We start from the raw sequence: 16,218 nt of genomic DNA, 5'->3' as shown, positions 1-16,218 counted from the left end.
CCTGTTTTGCACCCTGATACTTTCAGCAGTGTGAGGAAGGACCAGCATCTCTGCAAGAGAAAATGGCGCTGGCTGTGTGAGCTGTGAGGGCTAAGCCCTGCCCCCGTATTGGCACGCTACAGTCCCGCTATTTTTGTTAAAAATCTTTATACTGGTGGGGGTTAGGACAGTGCCCTGGCACCTATGTCCCCTGTTGCCAGACTTATATTGAGGTATATATGCTGCCCAGGGTGCGAGCCACGATCCCCCCCCGCGCGCCCTGCACCCTGTAGTGCCTCTGTGTGTGGGAGCATGGCGCGCAGCGTTCTATCGCTGTGCTGTACCTCAGAAGCAGTCACTGAAGTCTTCTTTGCTTCTTCTACTCACCTGTCTTCTGAATTCTGGCTCTGCAAGGGGGGTGACGGCAGGCTCTAGGAATGAGCCCCTAGGCGTACCTAGTGATCAAACCCTCAGGAGCTAATGGTGTCCTGTAGCCAAAGAAGCAAAGCCTTGAAACTCACAGAAGTAGGTCTGACTTCTCTACCCTAAGTCCCACGAAGCAGGGAGACGGTTGCCAGCAGTACTCCCTGAAAATAAAAAACCTAACATAAGTCTTTTTCAGAGAAACTCAGTAGAGCTCCTCAGAGTGCATCCAGTCTCACTGGGCACAGATTCTAAACTGGAGTCGGGGCATAGAGGGAGGAGCCAGGTCACACCCTTTGAAAGTATTAAAGTGCCCATGTCTCCTGCGGATCCAGTCTATACCCCATTGTTCTTGACGTGACCCCAGCATCCTCTAGGACGTATGAGAAAAATTACATATGTGCATTTAAATAGTATTTATACGAACAGGAAACCTCCACCCCTATAAAGACACAACCTATAAAAAACAACAAACTATACATTATAGCTAGTAGATATGTTGAAAGCTGCAATATTTTTGTCGGTACTACACTACCTAAAATGACAGTGCCTGTATTATCATGCTGGGAGTTGTAGTTCAGTCATTATAGAGCCTCAGATTGCACATTTCTCATTAAGTGAAAGGCTGTCTTGATAGAGATAAAATGGATTTTGCATTTCCTTACAAACATCACCTGGATACAAGGCATTAGGTACACATCTGTTAAATACACACCTCTATCAGTGTGAGGGACAAGTTATCAAGCTGCTGACTTCCCAGGTAGGGTAATTATCAGTTGAGAAATTTGAATCTCTAACATTTAACTTCGCACTCTGTGCCAGGAAACATTGCAGTAAACATTGTAAAACCTTCCACAGATCTACAGCCCCCACCTCCTCCATGTCTCAATGTTTCCATGTGTATAAAGGAAGAATTGAACTGGAGCCCAAATCACAAGCCAAACATGTAGCTGTAGGGTAAAGCTTACACCCTACTCTAGCCTTTAGAAAGCAACATATGTTTAACATGATAAATACGGAGATGTACCGCACTGATTTACATGCATAATGGCAGCACTGAGCTAGAACTTAAAAACAAAACAAAAAACAAACACATCAAAAAATTAGGAGTGAGTTTATAATACCTGGCCTTATCATGTCTGCTGTAGTCATCATCACTGCAGCTTCCTCCTTCCATTACATTCTCATGATCATCAGCACATATAATAATCTGGCCTAAATGATTTCCAATACCATAGCACTCAATTCCTGGGAAGGTTGCAAAGCCTAAATCAACCTCAAGCGGACATCCAGCTGGTCTTGCAGGTTCTATGATGGGCCATCCCACAGGTACAGATACAATTTCATCACCAGGTTCTAATGGCAGCCACATATCTGCTTCAATAGGCCTACTAAAATTAATAGAAGATGCCATTGACTCTTCCAGATAACCAAATAGACTGCCCAGTCCCTCATCAGTCTGGCATTCAACCACTGCCAATGAGGATTCACTTACAGGTTCAAAAACTGGTACCAAGTCTTCCTCAAAAGCTTGTTCAATATCTGAATACACTTCAGATTCCAGCGGGATGTCAGGACTGAACTCAAACCCAGTGGGACCGCACATTCCCAAAAGAAAGCGGTCTGGTTCTTGACCTTTAAGTGAAGCCTCCAAACCACTATCAAAAAATAAGCTTTGTTTTATTGTGGGAGGAGTCTCCAGATCCTTTGTGCTTTCTGAAAACTCAATTGGGGAGTCAGATACTGTAGATGGGCCAAATCCTATGTCAGAATTAATACAATCAGTAACCAAAATTTCTGCATCTGGCTGCTTCATATCATCCATTTGGTCAAAGGGCTTTGGGAACCCTAAGCTTTTCAGTAAGGTCTGCAGCAAAGACAAAGAACAAAAATGCCAGTCCATAGATTGCCAGACTGCCCAGAACCCAGTGCTAAATCCCCAGGACACAGACACTGGGCCAACCTGAGGCTTAGGACCATGAAGAGGACCACCTGCAACTTGTTTCACTTGCTCAGCACAGTACAGGGATACCTTTTTCTTTCCACACAAACAACTAAAGCAATTTCCCTCACTGCTTTTCCCCGGCCATAATAACTCTTGAATAGGGAAAGGCAAAAGGATTAAGAAGAAGCGGATAAATGTGTTAATTAACTGACGCATCTTCTGTAAGGCCCTATGTACTCTTCTCCACACTGACCACAGTCAAAGTCTGATCAAGCAAATGGGCTCAGTTCCTCTTCCCTCTCTGCTTTATATAACTTCAGCTGTTTAACCCCTTTGGACAGGGTTCTTTCCATTTCATGTCTCCAGGCTAGTGAGAGGCCTTGATTAATCCCAGGTGTATATGGATCAGCACTTGGGCTGCTCTGTGCCTTGTGAGTTGCAGACAGGAGAGCTGTATAGTACACGGATTCTGATCCTATAATAACAGTCTGTTCCCTATGTAAAAAGGTAGATGGTCTCAATTATTTAATGTCCTCTTGATATGTTATATCTTTGTGAGTTCCACTTCTTGTTTTACATTGACATACAGTGTTAAACACTGGCTATACTGCGTTTGTAATTAAGAATGCAATATCTTAAAAAAGAAAACGTTTCAAGATGAGTGTGTTAATGTAGTCAGTTACACAATAGGGGTTACATAATGTTAATTGTAGAAATTAAGACAGGGGTTAGAAACAGTAATATACTGTATGAATTATCACCTGCATATCCACTATCTATATAGTCCTGGCTCTGTACAGGTGTGTAAGTGCGTGGTTTGTACAGAGATAACCAATGCCTACATTCTCTACAGACCTTATATTAGAGTAGGGGTGGGGAACCTTTGGCCCTCCAGCTGTTGTTGAACTACACATACCAGCATGCCTTGCTACAGTTTTGTTATATGGCCATGCTAAAACTGTTGCAGGGCATGCTGGGATGTGTAGTTCAACAACAGTTGGAGGGCCGAAGGTTCCCCATCCCTGTATTAGAGAGACACTATTGAATAAAATTAAAATGGGGTCTAAGACAGTGGCTTCCAAACGCAGACATCAAAGCACCTGCAACAGTCCAGGTTTTAAGGATATCCATGCTTAGGCACAGGTGACTTAATTAGTACCTCAGTCAGTTTGATTATACCATCTGTGCACAAGCAGGGATATCCCTAAAACCTGGGCTGAGGGGTGCCTCGACGACATATGTTTGGAAACCTATGGCCTAAGAAATATCTCTTTATGCTAGCATGTTCTGTCTTTTCCAAGACACTGTCCAAGTGTAACATGTATACGTTATTAGTATTATTGTGACATGCTTATAATTAGGCTTACTATACTATCCCTTTAAACCGGGACACTCATAAATTCCACAGGTTCTCTGGCTGATTAAAACCAGGTGAAATGCAGACTTGCAGTCACAGAACCTGTGTAATGCATGTGTGTCTCGGTTTAAAGGGATAATATGGTAAGCCTACTTATAGCAGTGATTTATGTGGAAGCTACACTCGCACATATTTTGCCCAACACAACGTCACAATGATAAGTTTGTATAATATTAGGCTTGCCATAATATCCATTTACTTCAGGATACCTATGATTTACACAGGTTCTGTGGCTGGCTAAATTCAAGCCTGCATTTCACCTGTTTTTTTCGTTGGCACAGAACCTGTGTAAATCATAGGTATCCTGAATTAAATGGATATTATGGTAAGCCTATGTAATAACAGCATGTTTGTCCTTTTTATGTTTTCCATTTTAAATCCAGCTGTGCCTATTATGAAACAATAAAATGAGTTGCAGCACCAACATAAACCATGTGATAAATATCCCAGATATGCAGAGATCTTGTCATGCACCTGGTTGCATCTAATGGTACATACTAACACATACTCTATAGCTATTACTGTTTGAGTGATCTCATAAGGTGTAACACTATCTTGTCATAGGGGTAGATGTACTAAGGAGTATATTTAGTAAGGTGTGTGTTTTTTTAGAAGTGGAGATGTTGGCCATAGCAACCAATCAGATTCTAGGTATTATCTTCTAGAAACACTTCTAAAAAAACCTCACACCTTAGTAAATATACCCCTAAGCATTGGAAAGCGATAAAGTGGAGAGAGATAAAGTACCATCGAATCAGCTCCTAACTGTCATTTTTCAAACACAGGGGCAGATGTATTAAGCCTGGAGAAGTAATAAGTGCAGGGTGATAACGCACCAGCCAGTTAGCTTCTGTCAATTTACATATTGAAGGTGATTGGCTGGTGCGTTATCACCTTGCACTTATCACTGCACTTCTCCAGGCTTAATACATCTGCCCCACAGCCTGTAACATGGCAGTCAGGAGCCAACTGGCTGTTACTTTCTCCACTTTATTACTCTCTGAGAGGATACTGGGGTCCACATTAATACCATGGGGATGTACCAAAGGTCCCAAACTTGTCGGGAGAGTGCTGAGGTTCCTGCAGAACTGATTGACCAAACTGAAGGTCCTCAGAGGCCAAAGTATCGAACTTGTAGAACTTAGCAAACGTGTTCGATCCTGACCAAGTAGCTGCTCGGCATAGCTGTAAAGCCGAGACACCCCAGGCAGCCGCCAAGGAAGTACCCACTGACCTAGTAGAGTGGGCCTGTACTTTAGGAACCGGCAATCCTGCCGTCAGTGGCGCACGCAGGGAGGGTTTCCGAGTACCTGGAAACCCCCCCCCTGATGAGCAGAGTTTTCTAAGGCATGGGTCTTCAACCTGTGGCCCTCGATCTGCTGTGGAACTACACATCTCAGCATGCCCTGCCTCAGTTTTAGCATGCCTTAATAGCAAAACTGTGGCAGGGCATGCTGGGATGTGTAGTTCCACAGCAACTGGAGGGCCGCAGGTTGAAGACCCATGCTCTAAGGCTTAGTAAATTTCCCCCATAGTGAGAATGGAAAAGATCCCTGTGATGTTATTAACAAAATAAAATAAAATGCCCATCTGGACATACCTTACAACTTAATTATAGTTTGGGCACATGGTCCTTGTATTGCAGAATCACTGTTCCACCTGTTACTAAGGGGGTAATTCAGATCTGATCGCTGGGCAGCAATTTTTGCAGCCCTGCGATCAGATAGTTGCCGACTACAGGGGAAGTGTATTTTCACTGTGCAAGTGTGCGATCGCATGTGTAGCAGAGCTGCACAAACTGATTTTGTGCAGTCTCTGCGCAGCCCAGGACTTACTCAGCCGCTGCGATCACATCAGGCTGTTCGAGACCGGGTTTGACGTCAGACACCCTCCTATCAAACGCTTGGACACACCTGTGTTTTTCTGGACACTCCTTGAAAACGGTCAATTTCCACCCACAAACGGCCTCTTCCTGTCAATCTTCTTGCGAACGCCCATGCGAATGGATCCTTCGCACAAACCTGTCGCTGACCGGCGATCCCTTTTGCAGCTGCCTGTTGCGCCTGCGCATTGTGTTGCATAAGCATGCGCAGTTCGGATCTGAACGCTCGCTGTGTGAAAAGGCACAGCAGCGGTCAGATCTGAATGACCCCCTAAATGTTATATGTAATTGATTTTTTTTTTTTTAAGTTCACTATAAAAAAATCATTCTTCCCATAAATTAATTGACTGCATGTATCTGCAATAGTAAAATTAAGTGTGCATTTTGAGAGCAGAACATTTTGGACGACATTCAATTAGGTGCAGGGTTTTACCCGCATCTAATTAAATCGAGTGATTTCCAGTAGACTGGGCATGCGCTGCGGGTGCTCAGCGCATACGTTCACGTTTACAGTGTGATCGCATTCATGATTGACCACGGCAGACGTTGGGGGGGGGGGGGGGGCGGTGGTGTTTTGCCATTGTAGGGGGATGGTCTGACCAACACAGGTGTGGGTGTAATGTTTTCGGGGAGGCTACGTGACATCACATTCAGTCACTCCGATGAAGAAAATGGCGGCGGACCACCTGCATATGTATGCAGAGGGTCGTCATTAATTTTGAACTCAACGATGCAATTACAATTGTTTTGCGAATGCATCGCTGTCCGCCAATTTCAGCCTCAGGATTTGCAAGGAAAAATCCATATTAAAATGTAGACTTTGCATTTAACGCATGAGGAAACCCAGATTCCAGCACTTTGCGTGGAATCTTTTAGCATGTGTTAACCCATGTCTTGTCACCCTGGGAAAATGAGTACTAACAGCCTGGAGCTATTCCATGTGCAACAAACACCACACCTAACTGAATTCCCCCTGGGCTGATGTTGCCATGTTGGAGGATCTGGTATTGTATAGCTATTATTATTACCAGTAGTTATATAGCGCGCACATATTCCGCAGCGCTTTACAGAGATTCACATCAGTCCTTGCCCCAGTGGAGCTTACAATCTATATTCCCACATGTACACACAGATTCTTACTAGGGTTAATTTTGACATTAGTTAATCGTTTGGAAGACAATTAACCAAGTGCCTTGAGTCCTGTTAGAGAAAGAGCGCTATATAAATAAAATAATTATTGTTATTACAAGTATATTTTAGAATTGTGGCAGGTAACCTACGCAAGCATGGAGAGAATATACAAACTCCACACAGTTAGGACCATCTAGTACTGCTGACCATTACACTATCCTTAGTGCACAATATCAGACATGTTCATTAGGTTCACATTATCCAGATCGGGAACCTTCACTATATATCCAGGTATACTTCAGCCAATTAAAACGATAAAGAATAAAACCTACACAAAACATTTAGGGACCTATTTATTCGTAATCACAGCAGTGCCACAATTGTTAACAGACCGTCTCATGACAGACTTTAATTTTTTACAAAAACATCCCCCCTTATGTACTGCCTATAACTTGCAGTGACAGCAATAGCGCTAACCGATGTCCCTGTGAGGTAAATTCCCAGGGTTTTCAAGCAAGTCTTTCACATTTGGGACTCCTCCTGAGAATCTGACTCTGCGCATGCTGGACAGAGGCTGCGGGGGAGGGACCATTCCTCTCCTGTGAGAATGCCTTCATTGGCATAAAGCGGTTTACTCAATCTAAGTTCCCACTGACATCATGCCAACACTAAACATGTTGACATTCATCATGTAGAGAAATGTCGACATGTAAGAACGTCGACATATTGTACCCGGTGGCTCGGAGGTAACTTACCAGCTCCTGGTGGCTGCAGCGTCTCCAGCATGGTGGTCATGTGGCTGTCACTTCCAGGTCAGAGCTGTGATCTCAGGTGTTCCGGCGACTATTTCTCCCCTAACTCTAAGCCTAACCCTAATTTCGACATTCTGACAATGTTGACATTTCATGTTAACTGATGACATTTTAACAATGTCGACATCATAACTGTCAACACTGGGGTGGCCACATTTTGACTGCACGCACTGTAAATGTGGACATTTTGACTACTTCCAGATAAATAGGCCCTTAAATGTGTACGGATTTGCTTGACAACATCTTCTCTGGTTACTGGACACTTATACCTGTTTCACACTAGCATAAAAATCCCAGGTTCTGCACGTGAACGCACAAGGAGGGTCATTCAGACCTGATCGCACGCTAGGTTTTTTTGCTGCGCTGCGATCAGGTCAGAACTGCGCATGCGTATGCACCGCAATGCGCAGGCGCGTCTTACGGCTACATAGCGGATCATTGCTGGGCGATGGGTTTTGCGAAGAATCCATTCGCACAGCCGATCGCAAGGAGATTGACAGGAAAAGTATATACAGATTGACCCAGCGCTAGTCAAATGCTGTGCAGCTAGTAAAAAGGAGGGGTCCCTCAACTCTGCACTAGAAAAATCTAAAATGAAAACCACAAAATTGCAGCGCACAGGAATAGCATAAATTCAATTGATCTAAAAAGTTTTTTTATTTAATGTAAAATTGTTTACTATTAACTTCAAACAGATATATGTGTAAAACAAGAAATAAAACACATCACCGGCCGGTAGTATCTCTGCACTAAACAAATCAACAGGGTATATCCTATATGTCTCAAATCTGAACCAGACATGTAACAAGAAGAGAAGCTCTATTTGTGCAGCTTATGCTACTTTGTAGCTTTTCTAAAATGTATCAACAATATTGCACTTATATGTCTACTATTTTCAACAGAGCTATTTCTAATTGTTAGACTTGTCACTTAGCAAGAATCTATACACTACATTCTCAAACGTAATAATTTGTTTCAAATAAAAACCAATTGGTTTAGGAACTTCCTCCTTTTGAAGATGGTAACAATCAAGGAGTTATAGGGGTATATGCAATTGCGGTCGAATTCCCGAAATTGTCGAATTTCGGGTCATTTTCGCCCAAAAAAAAAAATCGTCAATGCAATTCAGTGCTTTCCGACCAAAAAAAGGACTTTCAAAATTCGACTTTTTGAAATTCGAATTTTTGCAAATTCGACTTTTCTGCAATGATACAAGTGCTGCAATTCGACAAAAGCATATTCAATTCAAGTTTGGAAATTCGACAGCAGTGCTTTTAGACAGCAAATTCGTCATTTTCAATCCGCCACACTTTGGAGGGTGAAACAATAAAAAAAATTTTAAACATGTTTTTTTTGGTTTTTTTTTTTTTTTTTTTTTGGAATAGCAGATCTATTTATATTAGAAGGGATTAGGTACTTGGTTTGTCTTTTTTGGAGGCACAAGTATTATTTATATATTTTTAAAAATAATTTTATTTTTTTTATAGATGGAATGGTAAAATCCCTGAAAAAAATGGCGTGGGGTCCCCCCTCCAAAGCATAACCAGCCTCGGGCTCTTCGAGCTGGTCCTGGTTCTAAAAATCCGGGAGAAAAATTGACAGCGGATCCCCCGTATTTTTAAAACCAGCACCGGGCTCTGCGCCTGGTGCTGGTGCAAAAAATACGGGGGACAAAACGAGCAGGGGTCCCCCGTATTTTTCACACCAGCATCGGGCTCCACTAGCTGGACAGATAATGCCACAGCCGGGGGTCACTTTTATACAGTGCCCTGCGGCCGTGGCATTAAATATCCAACTAGTCACCCCTGGCCGGGGTACCCTGGGGGAGTGGGGACCCCTTCAATCAAGGGGTCCCCCCCAGCCACCCAAGGGCCAGGGGTGAAGCCCGAGGCTGTCCCCCCCCATCCAAGGGCTGCGGATGGGAGGCTGATAGCCTTGAGAATTTTTAACGAATATTGTTTTTTCCAGTAGTACTACAAGTCCCAGCAAGCCTCCCCCGCAAGCTGGTACTTGGAGAACCACAAGTACCAGCATGCGGGAGAAAAACGGGCCCGCTGGTACCTGTAGTACTACTGAAAAAAAAATACCCAAATAAAAACAGTACACAGACACCGTGACAAGTAAAACTTTATTACACACTGCCGACACACACATACTTACCTATGTTGACACGCCGACTGCCACGGTCTCCGACGATCCGGGGTACCTGTGAAAAAAATTATACTCACCTTCCAGCGTCCAGAGGTAAATCCACGTCCAGATATAAATCCACGTACTTGGCAAAATAACAAAACGAAAATACCCGATCCAGCGGACTGAAAGGGGTCCCATGCTGACACATGGGACACCTTTCCCCGAATGCAGAGAGACCTCTCAGAGTGACAGCTGTCACAGAAAGGTCTCTAAAGCCAATCAGGAAGCGCAACTTCGTTGCGCTCATCTGATTGGCTCTGCGCGTCTGAGCAGACAGCGCATCGCACAGCTCCGTCCATTATATTCAATGGTGGGAACTTAGCGGCTAGCGGTGAGGTCACCCGCCGGTCAGCGGCTGACCGCGGGTTAACCCCACCGCTACCCGCAAAGTTCCCACCATTGAAAGTAATGGACGGAGCTTTGCGATGCGCTGTCTGACAGCTCAGACAGTGCACAGCCAATCAGGTGAGCGCCACGGTAGTAGCGCTTCCTGATTGGCTGAAGGGACTTCAGTGACAGGAGTCACGTGATGTCCCGGCATTCGGGGAAAGGGGTCTGATGTGAAAGCATGGGACCCCTTTCAGTCCGGCATGGAACGGGTGTTCGGTTTGTTTCTTTAACAAGTACGAGGATTATCTCTGGACGTGGATGTATCTCTGGACGCTGGAAGGTGAGTATAATTTTTTCACAGGTACCCCGGATCGTCGGAGACCGTGGCAGTCGGCGTGTCAACATAGGTAAGTATGTGTGTGTCGGCAGTGTGTAATAAACTTTTACTTGTCACGGTGTCTGTGTCCTGTTTTTATTTGGGTATTTTTTTTCCAGTAGAACTACAGGTACCAGCGGGCCCGTTTTTCTCCCGCATGCTGGTACTTGTGGTTCTCCAAGTACCAGCATGCGGGGGAGGCTTGCTGGGACTTGTAGTACTACTGGAAAAAACAATATCTTTTCATTATCACAAAAGGCTATCAGCCCCCCTATCCGCAGCCCATTGGATGGGGGGGGACAGCCTCGGGCTTCACCCCTGGCCCTTGGGTGGCTGGGGGGGGGGGACCCCTTGATTGAAGGGGTCCCCACTCCCCCAGGGTACCCCGGCCAGGGGTGACTAGTTGGGTAGTTAATGCCACGGCCGCAGGGCACGGCATAAAAGTGACCCCCGGCTGTGGCATTATCTGTCCAGCTAGTGGAGCCCGATGCTGGTGTTAAAAATACGGGGGACCCCTACTCTTTTTGTCCCCCGTATTTTTGGCACCAGGCGCAGAGCCTGGTGCTGGTTTTAAAAATACGGGGGATCCCTGCCCAATTTTTCCCCGCATTTTTAGAACCAGGACCAGCTCGAAGAGCCCGAGGCTGGTTATGCTTTGGAGGGGGGACCCCACGCCATTTTTTTCCCCGTTTTTTCCCGTTTTTTAAAATCGCTGCAAAATCCGCCAAATCGGACGATTTTCGCCCGCGGGACTGTCGAATCCGTTTTGCATTGAATATGGTGAATTCCAGCAGCCACCTGCCGGAATTCACCTGTCTAATTGTGTCGAATTTAAAAACGGCGATAATTTGCCGCGATTCGCCGTGAATTGCATATACCCCATAGTGTTGTAGATAATTGAATCCTGTATTAAAAGTCCAATGTCCACAATGCATCAATAATAAACGTGAATATATAGATGGATCTGGCCAGATAGTTTTAAATGCCCCTAATAGGGCTTGAGGCTGTAAAGCATAAGAAAGTCCTCCCCGGCTGCTGGTGCCGTACCTTTTAGTTGCAGTCTTTTCTGGGGGACCTAAAAAGTGCACACCCTCCACACAATGACACTCCTCCTCCCCGGCTGCTTGGTGCTAATAACCTTACGTGGCAGTCTTTACTGGGAGGCTGAGGCTGGATGGTCCGAGCGTGGAATTCCCTCCGGGTGCAAATGCAGATGAAGCCTAATCGTGTGATGTGAATCAATGCAATGAAGCTTGACGCGTTTCTCCGCCTCCTTACGGTCTCAGCAAGTTCTGACAGGAAGAAGGCATTTCTGGGTGTCAACTAACCGTTTTCTGGGAGTGGTAGGAAAAACGCAGGCGTCTCCATGTGTTTGCAGGGCAGGTGTCTGACGTCAATTCCGGTCCTGAACAGGCTGAAGTGATCGCAGCGGCTGAGTAAGTCCTGAGCTACTCAGAAACTGGACAAACTCTTTTTGTACCACTCGGCTGCACAGTTGTAAAGCTAAAATACACTCGCCTGTAGGCGGCGATTATCTGATCGCATCGCTGTAAAAAATAGCTAGCGAGCTATCAGGTCTGAATGACCCCCATTAACCCAGGATTGTTGTGTGTGTGAATGCAAACTAACTCTGCTCCTAACCAGGATTGGGACTAAGACTCTGGAATTTGCCGGCTGCTAGACCTGGCAAATTCCTGGCTCCGGTGTCTGATAGGGGTATTAGTAAAAGAGCACTAACTACGATGCTGCAACGGTTAGCTTAAATATCATTTCTAGATTCTGCGTGTATGGATTGGGTTGCAGCACAATTTAGCAATATGTAATTATGAAGCACAAACGAAAGCAAACGCCTGCTTGTTATTTTTATGGGCTACTGTGCACTTTCACTATTGGTAGAATGCACTTGCCTTTACAGTTTGTGAACACTGGAAAGAACACTGTAATGGCCCATACACACTATGCAGTATCGTTCACAATCTGAACGATATTGTTTAGTCCTAAATGATATTGCATAATCTGTATGCATGATCCGACGTACGATGCTCGCTCCGGCAGGTCGCCGGCGACATCGTACATCGGACTCCATGCAGTCTTGATGAGGTGATATTGTGTGCTTTTGTACTCCACTGATGACTTTGTTTCTAGACATCGTTTGACATCCCACATACACACGATCCGATCCGATATGATATCGTATACAATACCATACGATATCGTATCGTATGGGATTGCATAATGTGTACATAGCAATAGGGAGATTCAATCAGGCAAAAGGTTCCACTGCACATATAGTGGTAATTATGGGAGGTCAATTTTGCTTGAGTTCTGCTTGCATCTATATGGGGTGCGAGCAAAAGCAGCCTAGGTTTTTCCCCCAGATCATCGTCATTGTATTAGCACACATGGAACCTTGCAACTAATACCCCTTTTACACCACTAAAAATCTGGGTTATTGCTGTGATAACCCAGGAGAGGCTTGGTGTAAAAGGGTTAACCCGAGTCCAGTTACCTGAGAAGCCAACCTTGATAGCATGCAGGGTTGGTCCTAGGAAGGACCCGGGTCGCGGTACAGTGTAAAGGGGTTAGCCGGGGCGATGTGACCTGGGACCCGTTTACTGCATAGAGAAGAGGTGGCGCTTGGAGATAATTTGATCTCCAAGTGTCTACTCCAAACATGTTGGCTGTGTCATCACCAACCCGGCAATACGCTGGGTCGGGACGCTGTCTGAAAAGGGTTTCTTGATGGGTCGCACCTGGAATGCACCCATGTACGGCTCCCGGGTGCGACCCGTCATTTTGGTATAAAAGCAGTATCGCTGAATGGCCCCTCTCTATGGGTCTCAACTACAATTAGGAATAAATCCAGCTAGAAGAGGCTGCTTTACACCATGGCAAAACCATGTTTGGCTGAAGGCGCTTAATAGTTTGGATATATATAAAGCTGCCCAGTTATTTTCACTATGTAAACCATAATACATTCACACCCTTTGCAGCAGGATTTATTCCAGCTGCACATTTTGCACTATTTTAGCCTGACACAGAATCGCACACAAAGAGACTGCACTGTGTGCTTGAAAATAAATCTCCACCTGTATTGCCGGCCACATCTATGCGGCTGCACCTCCCCTACGAAAACACATCCGCTTGTGAAAGTAGCCATCAGCACTATCAGAGCACATCTGTGCCAGCCTTATCCTGGTGCGTGTGATCCAAATGAAATCCGCTGGATCTCGGCGTACTCTCACCGCTGAAAAGTCTGCAATTCTGTGTACACACTCATAGCACACTTATGCCACGTGCGAATACTGCATTGTCGCCCAGCTACACCCATTTAGCTGCAAGTGGAGATGGCGCTCAGTTGTGTACGACTGAGCAGCCAATAGAACAGCAGAAATGCGTTTGTTCGGCTCTGACACAGGCGCAGTGCCACAAGTCACAGATGCAGCTGCTTTGGATGTTACTTTGAGTCTGGCCCTTTGGCTGGATTTGCCCTTAACTCTAAATTATTATTAACCTTTATTTATATGGCAACACAAGGGCCCTGCATTGCCTAATTAGAGTACATAAACTTATAACCAAAACAAGAAAACAGCGACCTGCAGTTGAAAACAATATAGGACAAGTAAAGGGTATATTAACATAGCTGCAGCAGCACACAACACTGAAATAAGTATGATGCTGTGTACACACGGTGCGATGCGCCGCACAGCCCGGCATTGACTATTCGGCGGGGCTGGAGTCCAGCCCCGTCGATATAGTCAATGTTGGCCTGTCTGCACAGTCTATTTTTCCTTGCAATGCCGATCCCTCGGGACCGCGCATTGCCATCGCTAGCTGTGTACACACGTTGCGATATGCACTATATTTTCTTCTATATTGTCAAAATCGTAAGAAAAATCGCACAGTGTGTACACACCTTAAGGGTGGCAGAATAGTGAGTGTGGAACAGGGCTAGGATGAGATTTGGCTGGGACTGGTGAAGAAGTGAGTCTTGAGAGCCCATATGAAGTTTTATAGAGAGGTGGAGAGTCTTTGGGAAGAGGTATAGAAAATGCAACTGACATCACACGCAGTCGCCATGATCAAAAAGATGGCAGTGGGCCTCCTCTGGGCGCTGCCAAGCTGCGCCGGCAGAAGGCAACCCTCATTTCTGCCATCAAGCAGAAATTGCGGTGCAATTGCAATTTCTGCTTGGTCAAGGTAGGGGAGGTGCGGCGGTCAGCATGCTGGGCTGCCTTGCCCTGCGATGGGCGGCCTCCAGCATGCGATCACAAGGATTGCAAATTCTGCTACTCAGCAGAATTTGCAATCTTTACTGAATTAGGCCCTTAGTGTTTAACACGTACAAAGTCACAGATGAAGCAGAATGGAACATGACGTGAGAAAAGGATGCAGCCGCTGCATCGGATCCCTTCATGCCTTCAGATTCAGAACATTCGCACGCTAATATACAAATAATGCAATCAAAGTACTTTTGTCGCTCCCAGTTGTTTTAGAAGTTGTTTTATTTATGCGAATAAGATGCACATTTTGAGCGACAAAGATGCTCAGTAAGGTTGAGTCGCCAGGACCTTAATGTCAAATGCGACCGCTGCGAAGCAAAACATGCGCTGTGCAGGCAGGGGTCGACCCTAGTTGCTGCGGTCACCAACTAATTGTGATGTGATCGCAATTAGATTGCAATCGCAGTGCTGGGCGGCACTTAGCATGCTGGGTGTCCTTGTCCTGTGCTGGGCGGCACTTAGCATGCTGGGTGTCCTTGTCCTGTGCTGGGCGGCACTTAGCATGCTGGGTGTCCTTGTCCTGTGCTGGGCGGCCCCCAGCATGCGATTGTATGTAGTTAAAGTTTTGCTAAAACTGAAACTGAAGCTGAATAAGGTCCTTATACATAGTAAAGGCAGTGTATATACAGCAGGAATGCAGCTTTAGATGTCTGGAACTAAGTGAAGAGATAATACTCTTAGAATAATCTAAGTATGTATTTAATTCCATGCCTATATAAAAATGTTTATTTTGGGATTAGGGGCCTTATTCAGCTTCATTTGCAATTTAGCAAAATCGCATATCATTTGATTATCGGACGACTGCGCATGCGCTGCATACTCATTGCGCATGCGTCAGAGCCGCAATCATAGCGATGGTCGGGAAGTGTCCATTTGTGGGAGGTTACATGGCTTTTTTGGGGACTGGTTGGAAAAACGCAGACGGGTCATGGCCTTTTTCAGGGTGTGTACCTGACGTCAGTTGCAGAGGATTGCGACTACAAACATGGCCTGGTCCAGCTTCATTATTTTGAGTAGCCCTGGGTCATCCGTAACTGTTGCTGGTACTCGATTTATGCGTTTGCAACGCAATTCTGCTTGCTGAAGCATACACAGATTTGCGATTGCAGCGGTGTGCGGCTCTTCATATGCGATTTCCACCAATAGCAATTTTGAGACAACTGCATTTTCTGTCTCAGTAGTGATTCAACCTGAATTAGGCCATAAAGCCGGTCTGTGAGGTATTCGGTAGCTATAGTTATTTATTGATACTGTATATATTGTTAAAATACATTATGCAATCTGAATAACTGCTGCTAGCACCCATCAGAAGACATGTAATTGAGCCCCACTAGGGATAAGAACAGATCAATTACACCACCCCCCTCCCCCAAAACCTCTTATTCAGAACCGTTCCTGTACCTCATGGGACTAGGGGGGGCATTCAGAGTTAATCGCTCGCTAGCAA

The 16,218-nt window shown here is 45.3% G+C and overlaps 1 protein-coding gene across 2 annotated transcripts in view; it reads right to left on the bottom strand.

Moving 5' to 3' along the window:
- Positions 1 to 16,218, bottom strand: part of LARP6 (La ribonucleoprotein 6, translational regulator) — a 174,722-nt gene that overhangs the window by 65,161 nt on the left and 93,343 nt on the right. Inside the window, exon 1 of one of the 2 annotated variants that reach the window (XM_063926215.1) lies at positions 1,527 to 2,672. The exons of the other annotated variant lie outside the window; for it this stretch is intronic. Within the exon in view, the coding sequence (XP_063782285.1) occupies positions 1,527 to 2,563 (1,037 nt within the window). The 5' untranslated portion in view covers positions 2,564 to 2,672. Of the gene's footprint in view, positions 1 to 1,526; positions 2,673 to 16,218 lie in introns of those variants that run through there. 2 annotated transcript variants of the gene reach the window in all.

This window comes from Pseudophryne corroboree, chromosome 6, assembly GCF_028390025.1.
Source record: "Pseudophryne corroboree isolate aPseCor3 chromosome 6, aPseCor3.hap2, whole genome shotgun sequence".
NCBI lineage: Eukaryota > Metazoa > Chordata > Amphibia > Anura > Myobatrachidae > Pseudophryne > Pseudophryne corroboree.
The sequence above is the reverse complement of the archived record's forward strand: the minus strand, read 5'-3'. Positions and strand labels throughout refer to the sequence as shown.